At 41.9% G+C, this 24272-nt stretch overlaps 1 protein-coding gene across 10 annotated transcripts in view; it reads left to right on the top strand.

Moving 5' to 3' along the window:
- Nucleotides 1-24272, top strand: part of Ambra1 (autophagy and beclin 1 regulator 1) — a 193281-nt gene that overhangs the window by 59002 nt on the left and 110007 nt on the right. For 4 of the 10 annotated variants that reach the window (XM_004851919.4, XM_021264224.2, XM_087205047.1 and 1 more), the window contains 2 exons: nucleotides 8874-8960; nucleotides 13275-13454. The exons of 2 other annotated variants lie outside the window; for them this stretch is intronic. In XM_004851919.4, coding sequence (XP_004851976.1) covers nucleotides 8874-8960; nucleotides 13275-13454 — 267 coding nt within the window. The remainder of the gene's footprint in view (nucleotides 1-8873; nucleotides 8961-13274; nucleotides 13455-24272) is intronic. 4 more of the 10 variants (XM_004851920.4, XM_087205048.1, XM_004851917.4 and 1 more) reach the window with 2 other exon arrangements.

The raw sequence follows: 24272 nt of genomic DNA, 5'->3' as shown, positions 1-24272 counted from the left end.
GGGGCACTGGTGGAGAGGGTGGAAAATTTTAGAGTCCCATGGGCTGGCCAGGGGCTAGCTGATAAATAGGGCAGTGGTAGGAGCAGCAGGGTGCAGGGTAGCTGCTGGCTCCCTATTATCTCTATGCTCCTGTGGATGCTGGTAGTGGGTCTGCTTGGGCAGGGGTCCAACTTGGGAGGCCTGTCACCTCCCAGCCCTTTTAAAAGTTTTTTTAAAATTTTGAAACAAGGTTTTGTGAAGTTACTAAATTTGTCCAAGTTGGGCTCAGACATGCCATCTTCCTGCATGACATACTTTTTTTTTTTTTTAAGTAACTTGGGGAAAGGGGAAAGGCCTCTTGTGAGAGACAGAATGCTGTGGAGTATTGAGAAAGAGAGGGTGAACTTGCTTTTGAATGTTGAAGGATTTTTATGGGCAACAATGAGGGAGGAAAACTTTTCAGAAGCAGGATAGTGAAGGTGCATATAGTTTAGCTAGAGAGATGGTTCTCAGAATCTGACTTGGAATCCCTCAAGTCAAAGCTATATTTTAATAATGTTAGGATGTTCTGTGTCTTTTTCACTGTCATTCTTTTTTTTTGGTACCGGGGATCAAACTTGGGTCTTGAGCTTGCGAGGCAGGCAGCAGAACCACTGAGCTAAATCCCCGGCCCTTCACTGTCATTCTTTCACAGAGGTACAGTGGCGTGTTTAGAGGTTATATGAAATGTAATGAGTCCTTTACTCTGATGGCTAATTGAATGTGTGTACATGTAGTAAAAATTTGTGTTTTAATTTTAAATATGGTAAATATCAACAGATACAGCCCATGTAAACAAAAGCTCTCGGATCCTCAGCCTCCCACCCCTCCCAATACTGGGGATTGAACCCAGGGTCTCATCCATTCTACGCAAGTGCTCTAGCACTGAGCTACATCTTTAGCCCTCTTTTGTTTTTTATTTTGGGACAAGGTCTCATGAAGTTGGCCAGGCTGGCCTTGAGCTTGCAGTACTCTTGCTTCAACTTCCCAAATAATAACGATTTCAGGCATGGGTCATTGATTTCAGGCATGGGTCATCGCCAGTTGTTCCTTTTTTTTTTTTGGTACAGGGTTAATCCCCAGCCCCTGTTCCTCCTAACTTTCAAGAAGTCCTGAGATTAAAAGTTTGAAACCCAGGGCCGGGGATTTAGCTCATTGGTTCCGGCGCCTGCCTTGCAAGCAAGCGCAAGGTTCTGAGTTCAATCCCCGGTACCAGAAGAAAAAGAAAAGTGTGAAAACCAGTGGGGTACAGCATATAGTCTGTTTAATAGGAGCGAGAAATTTGACTGCAGGGCTTTGGATGCCAAGCTGAGGAATTTGGATTGTGTTTCCTAGGCAGAAGGGAGCTGTTAGTTTGGGTTTGGCTCTCCTGAATTGAAATAGCAAATGCTACCCACGCATTGAAACCAGGCAAGGAAATTACTCCGTAGTCACGGGGCACCAGTGGCATCTATGCCTCTGTGAGCAGGCTTTCCCTGTTTGTGGAGGCCATACAGTTTTGCCATTTGATTGTTGCTGGTGGTTGGGGGAAGATCTGGATATGTTTATTTGTTTTAGAGTATTGATGACTTTTTCTGTGATCTGAAACCAATTAAAAGGTGTCTTTTTAAAAAAACAATTAATTTTAGCGCGGGGGATTTAGCTCAGTGGTTCCGCTGCCTGCCTCACAAGCGTAAGTTCCTAAGTTTGATCCCCAGTACTGGAAAAAAAAATTAATTTTATTGGTACATTTTAGATATACATAATGATCACATTTATCATAGGGAATTTGTACCTGTACATAATATATTTTGATTCTTCTAAAAGAATGTCTTCAGAGTATAATTGTTTAGTTAGGAGGGATTGTTAGTGGCTTGTATTCTGTCTAGAGTAATAATACCCAGACTGAGCTTCTCAAACACTGATGTCTGTTGAATTGAAGTGAAGTTCCTTTTATTTTATTTATTTCTTTTTTATCAGCAGGAAAATTTATTGAGAGAAAGAAAGCTTCTATCTGAGGGAGACAGAAGGGGGACCAGAAAGTGGGTTGCCTGGGACCCTCTTTCCCAGAGGATATTTATGGAGCAAAGTCACGAAGTGAGGCAGGTGCAAAGTGGGACAAAACTATGATCAGCCAATAAGATTAGGACATGTATAGTTGCCCAGATAATATGGATTAAATAGGGGTCAAATAGGGGAGCGGGTCAAATAGGGGAGCAAGTCAAGTAGGAAGCGAACAAGGATTTTCAGTAAGGGTTGGTCAGGGATCTTTCCTGGAAAGGGTGGGTTAAGACCCGCCCCCCCCCCAGGTGATTGATACCTGTTTAGAATATCAATCACTGCTATTCATCCCCAGGGGAAGGGGGGGGTCGTAGTTTCTCTTCTTTTATAATGTTGGCCTTCAGTGAATTGATTTTCTTCCATGTTGGCTTCTCATGGGTCAGCCCTGTCTAACTGCCTACAAGATATGTAATTAACTTATTACCTATTCTACAATATTGCCCCCTCTGAAGTCCCCCTAACTGCAGGCAAGAGGTGAAGATCATTCTGTCCACTTCCGGCTGAAGAGGGTCTTGGTCGTGATCGACAGTGAGAGTAACTCAACAGAGGGTCTATCGAAAGGCCCTCAGTAGGCACCTAGCATTGTTACCTTGGGTAGGTGATAGCTTTGAGTCTGGAGGAGACAAAGACCAAGAAATGGTTAAGAATACATGACCAAATACTAAAGTCAGCAGGACTGCTACAGATAGAGCCAACAATTGTTTCCACCAGGAGGAACTAGTAGTAGCTATCTTTGTAGAGGATAAGGAGAAGGTCCGGGGAGCTTCAGAATCCAACATAGCATTAATTTTGTCATCTGATATCTTGAACAGCTGTCGACATACTAGCAGATGGATGAGGAATGTATGCACAACACTCAGCTTTAATAATTGCAGAAGTGCCCCCTTGTGCTGCAATTAAAATGTCTAATGTGGGGCCAGGGATTTAGCTCAGTGGTTCCGCTGCCTGCCTCTCAAGTGCAAGGTCCTGAGTTCGATCCCTGGTACCAAAAAAAAAAAAAAAAAATGTCTAATGCTATCTGATTTTGGAGAACTTTGCCTCATTAATTTTACTTCCTCATTCAAGACAGAGAGACCAATTGCAGTGTCATTTAATGCCCACTGAGTATAATTAGTTAAGGCCTCTATAAGCTGCATGATATCTAACCCTAGGCAGGGGAGAATGATAGAAGCCAAATGATCATACCAGTGAAAGATACTTATAGACCATCAATGTCATAAGCAGAGTCAGTTTGCACGCCTGTCAAGGGTTTTGACACTCCTGTCTTGTAACCATGCAAATCCCAGCGTGCATCGCCCTATCCATCCAGGGAGTAGCTAGGGACCTCACAGTAATCTCAGTGGAAGACCTCCAGAATGATATAGGGGGAAGAGATGTAACTCCCAAACCTGCTAGGTATCCAAAACGCGAGTTTGTGATCTCTAAAATCGAAGAATGAATTCTAGGTTAAGAGTAGAAAAATTTATTGAGAGAAAGAAAGCTTCTCTCTAAGAGAGGCATAAGGGAGACTGAAAAGTGGGTTGCCCTGAAGCGAAGGACCTTTTAGAAGATCATCTCCTCCACTCTGGCTAATTTTTTCTTTTCCAGAGTTTTCTTCCTGTTTTTTTATTGTCTTCTTCCTCATTCAAGTACACAGCTGTGGACCCCCTTGCAAATATTCAGAATATTAATTGGAAGGAATAGTTGGGTTCATTTAAAGTATTAGGAATTTTACTGCTTAAATTGTGTGCCTAATTATGACTGCAACAGAACTTAATAGTCTTTTTACAATAAAAAAAAGAAATTTAAATGATGCTAGGGATGAAATTCAGGGTCTTACTCACGTTAGGCAAGTGCTCTACCACTTAGCTACATCCCCAGCCCAGTAATCATTTTTAGTGGCTTCAGTGCGTACAGCTTTGATTTCTAGCTTTTAAAAATTCAGCCATTAGTCGCTGCACCTTGTTTTTCAAGGAATTTTATACAGTGGTACCTCAGTTCACAAACTTAATTTGTTCTACAACTTTGGAAATGATGGCTGCGTTTGTGTTTGTATGGGAAACATGTCCTCTGTTGTGTTTGTTACTCAATGCAGAGTTTGCAAACAAAAATACAGTTTTGCCAAACTCTTCTGTTTGTCAACCAAATTGTTTGCAAACAGAAGCATTCGTGAACTGAGGTACCACTGTATAAGTAAATATTTTAGACCAGGAACAGGCAAATCTTTTATTCTAAGAGCTGGGTAGTAAATATTTTGTCACTATCAGGAATACTCAGCTCTGCCTTGCTAACTCCAAAGCAACCACAAGTAATATGTAAATGAGTGGATATGGTGGTTAAAACTTTATTTATAAAAGCCGTTAGCTGGCCCTGACCTATAGTTTACCAAACCTGCTTTAGAACATCAGGGATTTAGCTCATTGGTTCCGTCGCCTGCCTCGCAAGCGCAAGGACCTGAGTTCGATCCCTGGTACCAAAAAAAAATAAAATAAAAATGAACATAAGGGCAAGTCAGTATTTCAAAAAATCTTTTGTAGGAGTAATTCTTTGGAAACGAATGACTACTTCTTTGTGTTTGTTTTTTGAGACAGGGTCTGGCCTTGTTGCCCACGCTGGCCTTGAACTCAGAGGGATCCTGCCTCAGCCTCCTGAGTGCTGGGATTACAGGCATGCGCCACCATGCCCAGCCCATAGCTGCCTCTTTCAACTTCATTATTTTACTTTTAGATTTTTGCATATTGAATTTTTTGTTAGTTTTAAAATAACTTCAGACTTGCAGAAGAGTTATAAAAATATACAAAGAATTCTCATATACCCTTCACCCACATTCCTTAAATGTTAACATTTTATCATGTTTGCGTTATCATTTATTTTACTCTGTCTACATATGAATATGGCTATGCTGTTATATGTTTATGGTTATGTTTATATCTTCTGGTTTTTGGTACATTCATTTAAGTGTTTAATATTCTTAAAGTAATGTAAGTTTTTTTTTTCTTTTAGAGCAATGGCCTTCAGACTTTTCAAAAATACCTATATTAGGGCCGAGGATTTAGCTCAGTGGTTCCAGTGCCTGCCTCGCAAGTGCAAGGTCCCGAGTTCAATCCCCGGTACCAAAAAAAAAAAAAAAGTAGTTTCGGGCTGGGGATTTAGCTCAGTGGTTCTGCCGCCTGCCTCACAAGTGGAAGGACCCAAGTTCGATCCCCGGTACCAAAAAAAACCCCCAAAAAAACCCTATATTAGTAAAAGGCTTCTGAGTAGTCCTTGTGTGTGTTGTATACATTATGATTACAAAAAAATGTACATTGTACTCTTTCTGCTCTTCAGTGCATCAGAATAGCACAACCCTTGGTGTGCCTTTGGTGAACACCTCTGGTGGAGAAAAGAATGGGGTCTTTGGTACCGGGGATTTAGCTCAGTGGTTCTGGCACCTGCCTTGCAAGCGCAAGGTCCTGAGTTTGATCCTCGGTACCAAAAAACAAAAAACAGAAACAAAAAAAAGAAAGGGGTGTTTGCTTTTTTCTGTCTGAGCTTCAGTGACTCTTTAAAACATTTCTAAATTGAGATTACAGGTCAAAATAAAATGGCAGCTTTCTTCCTGAGCGAGCTTGGCTGAGCCCTCCCTCAACCCTTCTTGCTTTCACATTATCAGATTGCATGATAGATCATTAAGTCAAGTCACATTTGTGGGGCCCGGAACAGAAGGAGCGCAGCTGCCATCTCATTCCATGTTCTCGTGCCATTTCCTGTCCTCGGCTCTCTGCAAGAAGCCAGCAACAGGAGAAAGTTCTTTCTTTGAGGTTCCTAGGAGTGGTGGTGTTTTTCGTCTAGTAACTCTGGTTGTTTCTTTATTTCACACCAGTGGGAGAAGTCTATTTTTATTCCAGATGGTATGTGTGCAGAGTTTGTTTCATCTGTGATTTGTATATGTGGGGAGGTACTATTTGTACTGATTGGTTCTCTTGATTTTGTGTATTAGCAGTTAAAATGCCATATATATGGCTTGCCAGTCCTGTACATTGTCTGGTGAGCAATTGCTGCCAACAGATTGTGTAATAAGTAGGCACAAGGGATGCATGTTCTGAAAGAACCTCATCAGGGACTCCCCAGAGACAAAGCTTAACATTTTGGTTCTACTCTAATTTAAAGAAGCCTTCTAAATTAAGATAGGAAGATTAAGATTAAGATTGGTAGGGTGGGAAGTAGACTTTGTGGGATTATCAAGTGGAATTGTTAAAATTAAAGTTATCTAATACAAACTCTTCCAGTTTGGAAGTCTCCTTTCCAGCACTTGTGATAAGTTATCTCATCTCTTTCAGTACTGTCACCACCTTGACATGGTCAGGGGTAGTATTCACTTATGCCCTTACTAGGCTCATTCGCCCTGCAGAAGCACTGAAGGGTAGATTTTGGTTACTCTAGAGGATGCTTCTCGCCAAAGGGCCTCTGCTTTACGAAGCAGCTGTTTGGAGGGTGGTGCAACAAGGCTCAGAGATACTCAGGGCTAACGCCAGAGCACTCGGCAGCCAGCTGCTCCCAAACCTTGTTCCCATTCTTTAGCTCCTAAAGAATTAGTTTGTTAGTTATTAATCAGTACTATATAAGGTGACATGGGTTGGCCATTGTGTACTGTTATAGTTAGAAAAAAATAAATTCTAATTAGCAGCGGAAAGTTCTGATGTGCTCTTGCACAGTAGAGTGACTATAGTGACTATAGGTAACAATAATATACATTTCAAAAAACTGGAGAAAAGGATTTTGAGAGTTTTTGCATAAAGAAATAATATTTAGGGAAATAGATCAATATGTGTAACCTGATTTAAACCTTATACTATGCACCCATTTATTGAGATAATTACTTGGTACCCTGAAAAGGTGCATACTTTTGTTTTCACGTATCAGTTAAAAATAAAAATTTAAAAAGATGACATTAAAAAAAAAAAAAAGATGACATAGATGTTCTGAATAGATACTTTTTTCAAAATTTTGCCTTTCTTATTTCTCCAGTCTCTGTACCTCTCACTTTTTCTTCTCTCTCACACTTGGTATTTCAAAGAGACAAAGATATGCCATTATTTTATGTCTACTGATGAAAGGGGAGAAAATCTTGCCAATTATACTGTGTCACACAATTGTAAGATGCATCCCAATTTCTGACACATTAGAATGTGGCAAAAAAAAAAAAAAAATTCAGGATTGATGAAGTGCAACATTGCTGTTCTGTAAACAGTGCTTCCCCTAAAGACTCAGGTGTTTGACCAGAGAAAAGATGTATGTTCCAGCTTTCTGCTTTCTCATTGGTTGCATTGTGTTCTCCCCATCCAGAAATAGAATAGTTTCAAGTGTGGCATACAGGCCATGTCTAGGTGGAAAGCATCATTGAACAGTTGGTTGTCCTGGACAGGAAAGGTTGCAAGCCGTTGATAGGGCCTTGGTTTTATCACTTCCCAGGCTGTTCTGGGAAATGCTGCTGTGGGCCAGTTGCTGGGATAAATTGACTGCACATGACTATACCTAAAGCCAGCTGGTTTTAATAACAGTGAATTAAATTAACTCAATTGGAAAAGATTGGTAGCTGCTGTCCTTATCCTGCAGATCTGCTTTAAAGAAGAGTCTGGCGGGGAGCCGAAGACCTGTTCCTGGGAGAGCTAGGCAAGATGCTACTGGAGAGGAACATTATGCATTTCTTTCTGAGACCACTTCCTTTGAAACCTGTTCCGTGGCAGGAGCTTGATTGGCTGCCAAGGGAGAGGAGTTGGGAAGATTGTGGCAGATGAGGTAGACCAAGGAGCCCTTGGGCCATGTTTATCAGATGTGTTTCAACTGACGTTTGTTGTATGAAAAGGGAAAAAAATTGCTGAAATTAACAACCAGAAGATTTTGCGCAAAAGTCAGATTTCTGGCTTTCCTTAAATAGGAAGTCCAGCGATACCGATCCTGTATTATAGCTTGGTAACAATTGTCTGGAGCTGAGTGATGGGATATATATCTTCTCTTTGCCATGTCCATTGCTCACCATATATTCAGCTGGCACTTCTTTCCAGCCTGCACCTTGGAAGCCCCTGCAGTACAACATAGAGGTTTGAAGCATAAGATAAGCCGTCACTGGAGTCCTGGCACTATTAATAGCTGTGCCACAGGGTCTTCCACTTCTAGACCCAGTGTTCTCCTGGACATAGTAATGCCTACCTCTCCAGGTTGCAGTGAAAGTTTAAATAAAGTAATACTTATGAAGTACTCAGTGTATTTCCTGGTGCACAAAAACTGCTCAGTAAAATGTGTGTGTGTATCACATGTGATCAGTTGAATTTATGATTGGATCAGGTCATACAAGCAAAGATTTTTTGTCAGTTGTTAAGAGGACCGTAAGGGTACTCTTTCTCACAAAAAGGTATGGGCCGAGTAGAATGAGCAGAATATAGGAGGTGTGGATTATGATGGTGTGGAAGACCTGAATGCCAAGATACACGTTGGCACTACATGGTAATCTCTGTGCGTGCTTAATTTTTCTTTCCTGTGTTGATTGCAGTCTCCTGTTTGTCCACTGGAAGTACTGTGAATAGCAGTAAGATCGTGTTTCTGAGGCACTTGTTCATTTCTCATTCAAGACCAGTATTTAACATGATACAGTGGCCACATCCAGTGTGGGAGCTCTGTAGCTCTTCATTTATTTAGGTCTCTACATACTTAGTTTGTTGGAAAGGTGTGATCTCAAATAACAAGTATTAGCTGGCTGCAAAGGGGGATGTCATTTATCTCTCCCCCATTGTCCCTTATGAATGACCTCTGAGTTGGTAATTGACAGGGATTATTGCCGTTTTTTTAATCTCTGCTAGGAGGCTGCTGGAGTCTTCCCTCATTTCATTATCCCGTTATGATGGAGCAGGATCCAGAGAGCACCCAATTTACCCAGACCCAGCGAGGTAAGGCCAAAGTGAGAAATGATGATAGATGGGGGGAGGGGTGGCCTTTGGGGTTGCCAAGTCGTTGGAACCCCCCCACTCTGTGCCTCTCTGGTCCTGGTGCTCTTTTGCTATTCAGTCACAGTTTTGAGACAGGTGGTTCAGGTGATTGGGAAGTGTTGCAGGTAAGTGAACAGTACCCCTGGTGACAGGGTTCTAACTGAGCTCTTGTCCTTTGGGGGCTCCCTTCTGTCAGTGGGGCACTAGAAGAGCCTGTGGAGGCCACAGTCATCTCAGATATGCCTTCCTGCTGGCCCAAGAGACTGCCATGAGTTTGTGGACAAAGAGGGGACAGACTTTTAAAAAAAAGTTTTTTAATAAGGAAAATACTCACAAATTAAGTGAACAAAAATCCTCTTTCCTGTCATTTGAGAGAGAATTTAGAATATCAAGAGGCAGAAGTCAAGCTCCCTCAGTTATTGAATTTTGGGCAAGTACCTGAAGGAAAAATGAAAGTAGAAAGAGTGGATGAAAAAAAGTCATCATTGTCTGGCTGGGGATTTGGCTCCGTGGTTCCAGCACCTGCCTCAAAAGCACAAGGTCCTGAGTTCAATCCCCGGTACCAAAAAAAAAAAAAAGTCATCATTGTATTAAAGTACTTGCTTTATACGTAAGACATTTGAAAAGTTCTTGAAGAAAAGGCGGGAGTGCTGGCACACTCCTATAATCCCAGCACTCAAGGGGCTGAGGCAGGCGGATTGCTGTGAGTTTGAGGCCAGCCTGAACTGCATAGTAAGACCCTGTCTCAAAGAGTTTCAGGCCCCTCCTTCCCTGACGGTTGTAGCAGAACCAAGGACGAGATGTTGAGTTGTTGTTTGACATTTATCTGTAGAGAGCAGAACCCCTGGAGTTGTCACAGCTATATTTACTGATTCTGGTAGCGATCTAAAACGGCAGAACCTGCACATTATTTAACCAGTACCAGAGCACATTGTGAAGCTCTACGGTTTACTGTGGGGTTGGCAAGTTAGCAGTGTGGGTGGCCAGGTACAGCTAAATGAGCTTTGCTCTAGATTAAGGCTTTCACGTCCACCTGGAAACACCTTTTGCTGAAGTTGATTCCAAGGACATTAAACGGTTTTGTTGCTGCCACAGTTGTGTCATGACTTTGCACATTGTTTCTAACAGCCCAGTGAAAAAATCCTCTATTATCCTCTTCCTTTTCCACATTCCCTTTAAAAACAGGTGGGCAACTTGGATGATGAGTGACGCAAGAAAGTCTGTTAGCCTCTAATTATGTTTGAAAGTTATAAACTAATAACGGAAGGACATTTTTCACATGGATTAAATACTTTGAGACACTGAGAAAACTTCTTATAAAAGTTTCCTTTTTTATGTTGTCTACTCCCCAGAAATTTTGGCCTGGCAAATTCAGCAGTGATTGTTAAAAAGCATTATTCTCTTTTCATGTAATCTGTTATTTATTCCTACTCTGATTTCTTTATTACCTAAAGCCTCATACTTTATGGTGTTGGTATTTTTACATTTTCCCTTTGAGCACAAATAGGGGTTTTTGGAAGTGAAAGGGTTTCTTCCTTGAAAACTTTCCCATGTGTCAGTAGAATGATTGTTATTACTTCATTAACCTGTTATTTTTCTTATGCTTCACCCTATGCTATATGCATAGGTTAAAGCCATTTGTGAGTCATCTGCTTAACACTCAGAAGCTTGTAAAGGACAAGGCTGGGATGTCAGGAATATTTTTTCTTTTTTTCCCCCTTAATCATTGAAACAATAGTTTGGGAAATTCCTGTCCTGCAGTGAAATGAAACAACTGAGGTTACCTAATGCTGAAATTTTTTTTCTATTTTGGTACCGGGGTTCGAACTCAGGATCTTGTGCTTGAGAGGCAGGCGCAGGCGCCACTGAGTTAAATCTCCAGTCCCCTAGTGCTGAAATTATGTCCCTGCCTAATAGGTCAGTCTTTACTATCATCAGCATTATATCTACCACAATCACCAGTAATATTATTTTTCTTAGTTAAGGTAGGCTGTAAACCAAGGAATGAGTGAACTTGTCACTTTTCAGGATTAGTTTTTAAAAAAAAAAGAAAAAAAAAAACCTTCTTCTCTTAAAACTTTTTTTTTTTTGGTGCCGGGGATTGAACTGTGGACCTTGCGCTTTCGAGGCAGGCGGGGGAACCACTGAGCTAAATCCCCAGCCCAAAACTTTTCTTCTGTTACATTCTTTTCTACTCTGATTGGCTAGAGAATTTAACCAATACTTAAATTGATTTCTGCTGGAAAATTTTTGTATATTTGGTAGATAGAAGAACAGTTTGGGCATTGACTTCTGTCATTCCTCCTTGTAAAGCACATGGGAACAGGGATCCAAGTGGAGAATGAAAACCTCACCCTTTGAGGCTTTTGGAAAGTAGTTCTAGTGCTCTGATTATCTTGGCCAAGGCATCTGTGCATCCCATGCCCACCTGCAGGGATAATTTGGATTCAGTGATGGTCAGCACAGCACATCATCCCATATCACAGACTTCCCAAAGATTGCCAGCTGCCTGCTGGGGATTGCCATTTGGTGGTTGGCCAAAAGAGTACCACATCTGATGGGGGCATTTCAGAAACTGCCTCAGTTCCCATAGCAGTTGACTGTGTGTGGGTCACCTTTGGCCTGAGAGTAGACTTCCTGAGGACAAAGCCTGTTGCAAAATGTTTGCAAATTCTTTAGTCGTTGTTGTTTGAGTTTGTTTGATTTTGATTTGAGATGGGCAACTAACCCCCAGGCTGGGCTTGAACTTGCAGTCCTCCTGCCTTGGCCTCTTTAGTAACTGGGATTAAAGGCATGTGTCACCATGCATGAAAACAAATAGTTTTGTGCCATTTGGATGCACCTGTTCCTATTCTCAATTAGTTATTTTACTTTTCCATTTAAAAAAAAATGGAAGATACATAGTTTTTTTCCTTTTTATGTTCAAAGATTTTAGAAGTATAAAGTCTCCAGGAATACTCATTAGGATTTTTGTCTTTTCAGTTTTTTCTGATTACAGAAATATATATATTTTTGTACATATTACTGCATACATACCATTTTTTAACCCTTTTCCCTACTTAAAGTTTATTTTAGAGATCTTTCCTTGTGATTATATAGGGATAATTTATTCTTTTTAATAGCTTTGCAAAGTTTCTTTGTGTGGATATAATTTCTTTAATCTGTTGTTAGGCATTTGGGTTGTTTCCCAGTTTTTCACAAAAGATAACAGTGTTGCAAATGAACTTCCTTGTATGTATTCTTGTGTGTCTCTGTAGGATAAAAATCCTAGTGGAATTATTGAGTCAAAGTGTATGCCTCAGGCTTTGAGTCTTGGAATTGCTTAGCAATCCTCTTAATATCATATAAAATATTTTTCTGCCATTGTTCCTCTCATGTTCTCAGTTCATAGCCTCAAATTACATAACAGTGTTGTGAGAGATGGAGGGCATACTTGAGAAAGAAGAGATGGAATGTGGGAACTGTACGATACACTAGAAGTTGCCAGGGAGTGTCAAGATGTTGCAGCCTTGGTTTGAAGAGTGTAAGTCTAGACTGGTGGTTTATTGGAAGAGCCCTAGTGAGAGAGATGTGCCTGTGGAGCCTCTGATGCACTGATTGTAAGAATAGAAAAATCTTTTTGTTTTCTGTTAGATTTTCTGTTCTTTCAAGTAGATACTACTCTCAGTCCCTGTCCTGAATATTTTCTCTATTGTACAAATGTCTATGGTAAGGGAGTGATAAGAGGCTCAAAGAGGTCATTTTATGGAGCTAGGACAAATCTGGAACTTTGTGTATTTGTTGGAGAAGAAAGAAGTCCTGGTGAAAATGATACTTGTTGATGCTTTTTAAATCATCTAAGGGTTATCATTCCTGGCCCATCTATAAGATGAAAGAATAGATGATTACCTGGGTTCTTTTCATTTATGTTTTGTGTAAAGGTGGTGATCAAGGAGAAGCTGTGAATGTGCTTAAGGGCATCCTGAGAAGTTTAGCTAGGTCCCTAAGCTATAAAGAAGAGGCCCAGTATAAATCCTCTTGGGAAGGGCAACTCGATCAGAAGATGCCTGATTAAACTGCCAGTTTGCCTTGTCTCAGAACAGAACCACTGGTGCTAGTCTGATAAATACAGTCTGCAGTACCACCCTCCTGGTGAGTTAAATGCCCTTTATTTTTCATGCATCTGGAGTTCGTCTCAGCAGGGTGATGCCATGGGAGAGCTGGTTTACTGTCGTTCACAGTTCAGTGTTCCCACATTAGCGCTAGTTTGTGTTTCTCTATCTCTGTCTCTCTCAGATTATCTCCTGCTGCATACTATGCCCAGAGGATGATCCAGTATCTCTCACGGAGAGACAGTATTCGCCAGCGTTCCATGCGCTACCAACAGAACCGTCTTCGCTCTTCCACCTCCTCCTCTTCCTCAGACAACCAGGGTCCATCAGTAGAGGGAGCCGAATTGGAATTTGAGGATTTTGAGTAAGTACATGCTCAGCTGGCTTTCTCTCCTCTCCTCCTGAGCTGTGCGTGTTTCCAGGATGAGCACTGTCTGAGCAGCACTGGTGCGAATTCTTGCTTCCAGCCCCTTGGTTAGTATTCTGGAGGACCAGGGTGGGGTGAGGGCAGAGGCCTCACATGCCCTGAGCACTCCTACCCGAGGCCCCCACAGTGGTGACTTGCTAGCCCCTGTGGGAGGAGATGGCCCAGTGTGGCTCAAGTCCATTTGGGCAGGATTTGTATTCCCTCTCCCAGGAACTTAGGAATACTTCTCATAGACTGTACAACACCAGGGAGGCAGCAAAGTTGATGTTCATTTAAGCAGAGAAAATATGGAGGTGTTTTCTTTCTTTTCTTTTTCTTTTTTGTGTTTTTTTGAGACAGGGTTTTGCTATATAATTCAGGCTGGCCTTGAATTCACTGTATAGCACAGACTGGCCTGAAACTCAGTGATTCTCCTGCCTCAGCTTCCTGAGGGCTGGAATGACAGGTGTGTGTTCCTGTGCTCAGCATTTTTTTTTAAATACTTGGATCTTCCTAAATGGGTGGATATTTTGTTTCAGAAGCTTGATTAGACTGAATCCTTGATTCCCCACTCCCTTTCCTAAACTCTGTCTTCCTGCTTCTACCCTCACAAATGAATGTCAAAAATGTTGAAATGTGGTAGATTGAGGGGTGATTCCTTGCAACCTCCGTCTTCTCCCCCCACCTCCTCATCTTCCTCCTCTTCTTGAGTGGCGCTTGGGTAAGGCACAGGAGCAGAGTCAGTCCAGAATTTAGGCTGGCTGATATGATCTTATTTCTGGGTTTTACATTCTCTGATCTGCTGCTGCTGACCTTTCTAGCCATTCATTGGGTTTCTTTCTAGCCTGAAACAGAGTTTTACTGATTTGTGTCAAATTGGACATTTGCCTTTTTTTCTTTTTCAAATGTTGTGAGACAGGGTCTCGCTACGTAGTTCAGCCTGGCCTTGAATTCACTATATAGCCCAGGCTGATCCTCCTGCCATACCTTCCTGAGTGCTGGGATTATAGGCATGCAATACCGCGCCTGGCAGACATTTGCCTCTTGATCTGATTCCTGTATTGAGATTTTCTCCCATGTAAAACAAGAGAGTAAGAATGTGGTTAGGGATCCCCCCCCCGCCTTTGCTGGCATTATTGGACTAGGATAGCCTGTCAGTCATTTCTTCCCTGCCCCCCATGTGGCCTTAATAGGTCTGGAGTCTTAATACCTAACCTTCCCCTCAACCATCTCCCTCTTGCTTGGCAGCATGGATAGTTCCCCACAAGCCACCATGCAGTAGAGCTTCAGGGTGTTTGATCTTTTCGTTAGAAAAGACTAAAAAAGTGGGACAGCCTTTGTACCAGTTTGCCTTCCTGATACTTCTGTTAAATATACTACTGTTTGGATACTGGGAGTGAAAGTAAGAGTAGATGGTAGGTTTGTTTTAGAAGGATTAAAGTGAGCAGGAAATTCAGGAATGGCCTGAAGCACCTGGTGTGTGGCCAGTGGAGCAAGGAGGGAGGACCCTCATCCTGAGTCCTTCTCCCTTCATCCACCCAAGGGCGAGAGGGACGTGTGTACTGGCAGTGAAAGGCTGGGAAGATATCCATAGTGACAGATTTTCCAGGACCAGGGTGTATTCAGGGAAGTAGCTTAAACCTCCATGCCAAAGGGCTGGGGATGCACCTCAGTGGTAGAGTACCTGCTTAGCATGTGTGAAGCCTGGGTTTGATTCTGAGCACAGGACAAAACCAAAAGCCAAAACAAAAAAGCACACATGCTGCAGCTGCTGGCACTTAGTGTTGCTGAGCACCTGGGCGACTCTCTGGAATCCTGTGGTGCCCGGCAGTCATTGCTGTGGATTGCCTAGACCTCTTTCCACACAAGCTTGGAAGGTTGTGCTGTCTCTTAGCAGTGGTAAAATGTAGGGCTCATGCCTTTGAGCTATATCCTGCCTCGTGACTTGTCCTTCACAATGGAGTTCTGGGTTAGTTTAAAATGTTCTGTTCTCACCTTACCTTCCTTTTCTTCTGCTACCACCTCCTCGCTCTCCCCTCCTTCTCCTTCGATCTTCCTGTGTCAGATGCCTCCTCCCTGTGCTCCCCCAGCCCACCTGTGCACTCACCTCCCCCTGGCTTCAACACGACCTGATTTTACATCTTCACCTTTCATGCACTGGTTTACTATTGTTCTTTCCCAGGGGTCTTGAATTGCTCCCTGGTGAGTAACAATGGGCTGATTTCTCCAATGCCCTCCCAAAGTCCCTCCTTTGGCTGTTTGGCTTTCTTCAGGGGCTGATGCAGATCACAGTCTTGTTTTTAATAGCAGCTATGGATTAGTCACGTCAACATTAGTAGTCCAGGTCTTCTAGTGAAGTATGTTATTGGTAGTGATTGTCTGTTTATTATTTCTATCTCCTTTCCTGCCCTTCCTCTCTCTTCTGTATGCTAAGTACTGCTTTCTCTCTCCTCTCTCAATCTCTGGTGCTCTGAGGAGGGAGAAAATGAGAAATTAGGAAATATACCACCCAATTTTAATTTCTCTGCCTTAATCCTTTTCCTTAGCTTTGATTACTAGAAGGTAAGTGAGAGGATTGTACAGCCATGTTTATAGTTCTTTCGGGTCCAGAGAAGCAGGTAAGGCAGGTAATGGCCTGGAATCCTCTGTACACTTGGGACATTAACTAATGCTTCCTCTGTTGGGCTTCTTCACACCTTCGCGACACACATGGTCCTCCTGGTGTGGCCTCTCAGGGCCTCCCTTCCACCTTCCATTTGCTAAGTCAGAGATCACATTGCTGTTCTTGAACTCTTCCCTTCCATGTGCAGAGAGTCCTCAGAAAACCAAAGAAGCCATTACTTAGATCCTGTCGTCTTTCATTAGCTACTGAATAGAAAAGAATTAGCTATAATTAGTGTTTTTCATATACATATACTAATTGATGGCTTACAAGCTAGTGTAGTACTATACTAATATGTCTACCCATTTTGTATATCTGTCTATGTATGGCTATATATATATATGTATATTTAAAAATCTTTTTCAATCCTTGTAACAACTGAATGAGATCATTACGCTGTTTTGGTATTTTTCTGAATGAGGATACTGAGACTCAAATCAGATATATCTCAGATTAGAGATTAGGAACAAGCATACTTAGTGTCTGACATATTGTCCTACAAATCTAAAAACCTTTAAAAATGATTTACAGCCTTATTTAAGCCTTTCTGCAAGCTTGCTGTGGAATAAGACCATCGAGATTTATCTCTGGGGAGGGTGGTCTTGGAGGTTGGTCAGCATCAGGTTTAATTTTCTATTCTTTCTGGTCTGCATTAATGACCCTTCTCTCCTGCTATTCATCTCTGTCTGTGGTGAGGATTGAGATGGCAGGATCCCTGTTTATCAAAACACACAAACAGGACATCGAGAAACCTTCTGTCAGCAGGTCTCTCTTAAAGTCCTCAGCAGCTGTCTTTGCATAAAGACGTTCAGAAGCAGGGTGAAGGGGTGGTTTCTGTGACATCTCTGCTGGTTTGTGAACCAGGACCACCTACTGGAATGTGGATGGCATAGAAGCAGAAGGGAGAACTTCCATTGTATTTTTTACAGTCCCTCCAGGGAGAAGATGGGTAGCTCTAAAGCCCAGGTTAAATGCTATGTCCAGAAGTTTCTAGGGTCTAGAAAAAATGTCATGTGTGTGCCTTTATGACTGTTGTTCTAGCTAGCCTTGTGCCTTTGTGTTATGTGTTACTCTAAATCTAATTATAATCCTAGAACCATCCTCATCTCATGTCCCTGCCCTTTCTTCCTCTTGCTGTAGCTACTTAACCTTCCAATGCACATGGTACTGTACCATGAGCAAAGTCATTGCTAATGACAGCCAGAACTGGAGGCTTCAGATAGGTCACCCAAAATATCTCCACCATACATACCAGACACTGGATAATTATATTTAGCTTCTTAAAATTTGATGCTGGCACAGAAGGAAACATATACTAAATTCACTATTGAGAAACTTGGCTCTACTTTGAATTTACACCTGGGAAAAACATCTCTGAGAATTATAGTCTTTCAGCTTTAAGATGAAGTCTCTTCAGGTCTATTATATTTATTTTTTTTCCATCTTCTAAATTATCTGGGTGTGTTTGCGTGCTCTTTACCCAGAAATCCATATTGTTATCAAATACATGAAAATATTTAGTTGTGAATATGATGCTGTTTTCTGGGTGCCAGAGATGAGTTGTGGTCCTTTTGTTTGACTTGATATATCTATCTTAGTAATATTTTACCACATACATAGACACATAGTCCTCTGCTGCAACAGTTTCTCTATTTTGTTTAGTTTGACCTAGGATCTTCCTATATAGTCCAGGGTTACCTTGATTTTGCTGTATAGCCCAGGCTGGTCTAAAACATGAGATCCTGCTGTTTCAGCCTCCTGAATGCCAGGATTACAGGTGTGCACCACCGTGCTTGACAGACTATTTTCTTTTTTCTGGCATGGGGGTTTGAACCTAGGGCCTCGTTCATGCTAGATAAGTACTATACCACTGAGCTGTATCCCTGGCCCTTGTTCTGTTTTTGAGATGAGAGCTTGTTCTATTGTCTAGGCTGGTGTCAAACTTGTAGACTCGGAGTGATCCACCTCAGCTTCTTGAGTACTGAGGACTACAGGACTATACCACTTCATCCAACTGAGTATCTCCTTTTATTGTCCCCTGCTAGAGATCTTGTGGCAAGAAAGTCATTAAGAGGTCTTGGGCCAGGGATTTAGCTCAATGGTACCGTGCCTACCTAGCAAGCACAAGGTCCTGAGTTCGATCCCTGGTACCAAAAATAAAAGAGGTCTTCTTGGTGTGATGTAGCTGAGGAGAGTTCTGAATGCCGTCAGCTCTGACATCTGATTGGGTGAGGCATGGGGGAAGTTGGTTGCTTTTACTTTATAATTTAATATTCTTCATCTGCCCTTTTGATATAACTAAGATTTAGCTGAACAGTGGCAAAGAAAATATGTTAAGAACTAGAGCCTCTCAAGCGCAAGGACCTGAGTTCGATCTCCGGTACCAAAAAAAAAAAAGAACTAGATAGTACTCCTCTTATTGGGTAGTAGTCCTGATGGCTTTGTGATACTCATGTTTACCTCAAATCTTTCTGGTTAAAACTTCCAGCAGAGGGGCCAGGGATTTAGCTTAGTGGTTCCACTGTCTGCCTCACAAGCACAAGGTCCCAAGTTTCAATCCCTGGTACCAAAAAAAAAAAAAAAAAAAAAAACTTCCAGCAGAGTAAAGACACATGGCCTTGGTGGTATAGTACTTTTTTATGTTTTCTCTGCTGAGCCTGGAATTTCTAGGACTTCTTAGAAGTCAATGAATGATCTCTAATAACAAATACATCTATCACTTATAGCCAAGAAAAGATAAGCTAACTTTTGATGTCTGAAATCTCCAGAGGAGGGTATTGTGTACTTCATTTTGAAATGGAATTGCCATTGTCTTTTCCTTTGATTTAAAACTGTAACATTAGAGGGGCCAGGGATTTAGTTCAGTGGTTCCCCCACCGCCTGCCTCACAAGTGCAAGGACCCGAGTTCGATCCCCAATACCGGGGGAAAAAAACCCCATTAACTCGGGCTGGGCATTTAGCTCAGTGGTGCTGCCACCTGCCTCGAAAGCATAAGGTCCTGAGTTCAATCCCTGGTACCAAAAAAAAAAAAAAAGAGTTAACTCACCAGGCAAGGCAATATGGTAAAATGTTTAAAAGATCGGGCTTTTGGCCAGGCATAGTGGTGCACAACTGTAGTCCCACCACTCAGGAAGCTGCGGCAGGAGGATCACTGCAAGTTTGAGGCCAGCCTGGGCTACATAGTGAATTCAAGGAGAGCCTGAACTACCTAGCTAGACCTTGGCTCAACAACAACAACAAAAATTAGTCAAATCTCTGTTTATTGATTGGTATTATACAGAATTACTTCTTTTTTCTGTTGGTACCAGTGATCAAACTCAGGACCTTATGCTTGCCAGGCAGGCGTGGTGCCACTGAGCTACATCCCTGGTCCAAGAATTACTTTTTTTTTTTGGTACCAGGGATCGAACTTGGGAACTTGTGCTTACGAGGCAGGTGGCGGAACCACTGAGCTAAATCCTCGGCCCTCAAGAATTACTTCTTGGTGTGTGATTAAAAGGAAAAAAAACCCAAAAAACAAAACCTTCCTCTCATTTACCAGACAATTTTAAATAATTTTACTCACTTTAGCTTTATAGTGGTTGATTAAGTTTTTACACGGTGGACTTTTAACAAGAAAGGTGTAAATCTTAAAGAAAAGAGTGAATGTGTAGTCTTAGAAACACATAACAGAATGGACTGTTTGGGAAGTGTTGATCGGTATGGCAGGACTGTAAAGTCTATGATCTGTGGCAGGAGATGAGCTCTGGGAGTTGGAGTGGTGTAGATCTTAGAAAGTGTGTGTGCCGTGGAAAGAAGGTGAACTTTATCTTACAGGAAAGAGGAGGTTATTGACCTGTTTAAGCTATGGAATACCATGGTAAGACTTTTTACACAAGTGTCTGGAAAGCTAGACTACAAAAGTTACCACTAAAGTACTAGGAAAGCATTGCATGAAACGGGGGAGACTTTGGAGAAATGTGAGAAGTCTTCACGAATTTGAGGCTGGGTGTTGACGAATGCATAGAACTTTGAAAGATGAGGAACATGGATGTAGGGAAGGAGAATCTAGGTGAAAGGAACATGAATCAAAAGCTCAGAGGCAGGAGAGTTATATTTAGGGATCCTAGATAGATCTACAACTAGAACTTTGGAGTTTTGGTGATCTGAGAGGTCAGGAAGCCCTGAAGGGTGAAGGTGGAGGGCCTGGAATGGCTGGCTGAGAAGTTTGGACTTAGGGTTTATCAAGGGACAGCCATTATTCAGTATTAGGCAGCTCACTCTGACAGTATTGGTGAACAGATCTCATGTGGCAACTGTGTTGATGCAGGAGGACCAATCAGAACAGTGGGTATAATATTCGCGAGCATATTTGTGGTTGAACTTTTTTTTTTCCTCAGAACTGGGGATCAAACTCAGGACCTTGTGCCCATGTGGTTGAACTTTTAAGTATTGGGTCTAAGAGTCCTTGTTGTTTTCTCAGAGCAGGGCCTGTTTGTGGATGTTCCAGAGAGCACAGCCATCTCTTTTCCCACTTCTCCAAATAAAATGCTGCTTGAGTTCTTTTTCGCTCTTACTGTTGATTTTGAACTGTTTGTAAATTAGCAAGTGACTTCGGTAACAGTAATGATTGGAAGTAGGAGCTCTTGTTAGTGCCTGCTAGACCCATTGTCTGGGTGGAGCCGGTACTTTCTTTGTGTTCTTGAGCAATTCCTTTTCTCACCACAGGCCTCAATGTGTAATCATAAGATAACATCTGAAGTTTCTCTTGTCCCTAAAGTTCCTGGATCTTTGTTGGTGTTAACTGCCTTTTCTCTCATACTCAGCAGAGACAGAATAATCAAAAGTCTTAGAAAAATGAGAGCTCTGCTGAGGATTAGGAATGCACTGTCTGGTACTTGTCAAGCCTCAATATATTTATGAAATATATACCTACCTGAATACTAGCTCTTTACCAAGGATTTTGACCTATTGCTTAGAAATATGTAATAGTGCTCGGCAGATTTTGAACCAGTACTCTTTCTGGGCAAATAAAATACGTATGAATATTTTAGTGAATGTAGCAGCAGAAAAAGAAAGTAGAATATATCTGAAGTGTGCCTGAGCTTAAAAGGGGAAAATACAGAAGGAAAGAATTAAACAGCCAGGAGGTGCGGGGAGGAAGACATAACCACTTAGGTTTATATGTTTATTTTTCAGCATAAAACGCACAATATGAATATGGATTTGCATAATGTAGGCAGATGAAATTAAAAGGTAGAATAAAGGAGGAGAGGAATTTATAAGTTGTAATTATCTTAAATTACTGTTCCTTGGAGAAAAATTAAGGCTCTGCTGTTCTGAGAGACCTGTGTTGTTAGGTTTCCCCTGTGAATGATTTTAGCTGGGACTGTATCTTCCTCCCTGAAATCTAAGCTCTTCACCAAGTATACAGTCTTTGGAAATGGAGACCAGGGCCTCAGCTTCTAACTAATGGCACTCAGTAAGGAAAGGACTTGACCAAGATCACTGTACTAATCCAGGGACAGGAATACAAACTAGACAGTCTGTTGTCTGGTGATTTGAGTAGAAGCAGAGAAGCATAGGGAAACAAGTGTTTTTTCCAAACTGTCTAATATTCAGCCAGGTCACCTGTGGACTGTCAAGAAGACAGTGGCCTTTTGAGTTGCTTGATGCAAGAAATTCATTTATAAAGGTTCCAGTCAGAGCTGTTTGTCACTGAGGAGCAATGACAACTTGACTTTCTGGACAGGACTCAGACAACAGTCTGTAGGTGTACAGTATTTTTCATTCCTGTACGTTACATCCTCTCTCTGAGGCAGTTAATCCTGGACATTAAGCAGAAGAGTTGGTGCTATGTCTCTGCTCTGTTCTGGAGATGCATCTTTTTATTCAGCACTTGCCACGGAAGCTTGATTGTTTGAAGGGTGTTTTTTTTTCTTTGTAAAATCATTTGCAAGAAAATTTTAGATTTTTTCCCCTTCCTTCCCAAAAGCCCCTGTGAGAATTAATCAGAGATGCACAGAGTTCTACAGCTGGGAAAGCCATTAATAATCCAGCCAGCTTCTGTCCTACTGACTTAAAGGCAGCTTCTGACTGTTAATTGGTAAGGATTTCTCTGGTGTTTCCCTGAAAAGTGTTCCTCCTGTTTTGGAGGAGCAGTACCAGCATATTTGTGCACTCTAGTCTTCACTTTTTTAGAGCCTGCTTTTCCTGTAAAAAGGTGTTGGCTATATGATGCTAGAGCCCTGTTAGTTCATACTGTTTCTAAGAAAAATTGTCACTTGGCCCGCCTTCTCCCACAGCTCATTTGATAAACACCTTCCCATCCATGCATATTCAGTCTCTGCTTGACTATTTGTTTCCTTCCAGCTCAAAGAGTTGCTGTGTGTTGACCATGCATCAGCACAGAAGTGAATGGTAGACTCTTAGTTTTCTGAATGCATCATTATATTAAGTACTTTAAATTCCTTTAGTTTTTTCTTCACATTCCTACCATCAGCCCTGTCCACTTTCTCCAACTCTTTCATCTCAGATCTGTGCATTGAAATGTGCTTCCCTGTCTCAATTCCTTGTCTCTGAATCTGCCTTTTTTCTAGATAACAGACTAGAGAGTAATTACTCTTTTCACCTCTAGTTTCTTCAGAGCCGTATCTTTGGTCTGGCATCTATCTCTGCCAATGTTGAAACCACCCTTTTTCCTTCTTGTTGTATGATTTGTCCTTTGGTTGGGCATTCTTACCTTTCCCACCTTAACCCATTCTTATTATCAAGATTTTCCTAGTCAACAAATGTCTAAACTGTTTGGCTGTTTTTTTCCTATAGGCTTTTGTTTTCTTTTCCTGCAGGCAGTGTCTCATTTGTGTGTTTAGCACGTTTTCTTTCTTCTTAACCATTCTGGCTCCTGTCCTGTCATTTCTTCTTCTTTGCTAGAGTCCTAACACATTCAGTTTGAAGGCTTCTGTACATGTTAATTGAGATGCCATTTAGCTCCTGCTTTTCCATCCTTAGCCAAGATGTTAAGCTGAGGCCCAGCACCAACACCTCCTTTCACTGAGTATATTGCTCTTTTATGGTGCCTTCCATCTGAGACTTCCTTGTGTCTGAGCTGATCTTGTCCTTATTTTCCTTTTTAAAAAAATTCTCCAGTAGGGCTGGGGATTTAGCTCAGTGGTTTCGCCGCCTGCTGCGTAAGTGCAAGGACCCGAATTCGATCCCCGGTACCCCCTCAAAAAAAAAAATTCTCCAGTAACCTCTAAACATCTTGAAGCCATTTGTGCTGGCCATAATCTATCCACGCCCCTTTTCTCCAATTTGGGGGTGGGGTAAACATAAGAGAGGGTTATTTTTTTTTGTTTTTGTTTTTGGTACCGGGGATTGAACTCGGTTCCTTGCACTTGCAAGGCAGGCGGCAGAACCACTGAGCTAAATCCCCGGCCCAAGAGGGTTATGTTTTAACCCTCTTTTTTTCTGAAATGAAGAAACTGAATCATGACAAACTTGATTGCATTTAGTTTTTAATAACACCAGAAAAAGTTGTGTGATACATGTTACAGGGATTCACGTTTCCCCTGGCCCTGGTGTTTGTCCATTGTTCTGAGTTGTCTTCCTACATCCTCTCACCAAGTTCTGGGTCCCCCTTGGGAGCTGGTGACTCATCATCAGTGCTGTCCAGGGCACTGGTGTCTCCTTTCCTGCTCTCGACAGCTACAGCCGCTGACATTAGATAAAGGATTCTTTGTTGTCCAAAAGGAGGTGCCTCTTTGGCCTTGTAGGAGCAAATTGTCAGCTCCCTAGTGTGGTTCTCTCAGAGCTGCAGAGTGGAGTTACTAGGTTTGTTCCCTGATACTTCTTTCTAGCTTAGTTGTCTTCTTGTTTCTCTTCTCTTCTCCCCTCCCCTCTCCTCCCCTCCCCTTTCAGGACTGGCAATTGAACCTATGAGTAGTCCACCACTGAGATACATCTCCAGGCCTTTTTTTTTTTGAATCAAGGTCCTTTACTGTGTGGCTCAAATTGGCCTTGAACTTGCTATGTATGTAGTTCAGACAGGGCTCCAACTTGTGATGTGCCTGCCTCAGCTTTCTGAGTGCTGGAATTACAGATGTGTACCAACAAGTCCAATTAGAACTTCTGA

This window comes from Heterocephalus glaber, unplaced genomic scaffold (assembly GCF_053883595.1).
Source record: "Heterocephalus glaber isolate CG9 unplaced genomic scaffold, H.glaber_assembly_v1.0 deba00000594, whole genome shotgun sequence".
Classification (NCBI taxonomy): domain Eukaryota; kingdom Metazoa; phylum Chordata; class Mammalia; order Rodentia; family Bathyergidae; genus Heterocephalus; species Heterocephalus glaber.
This window is presented reverse-complemented; position numbering and strand designations above follow the sequence as displayed.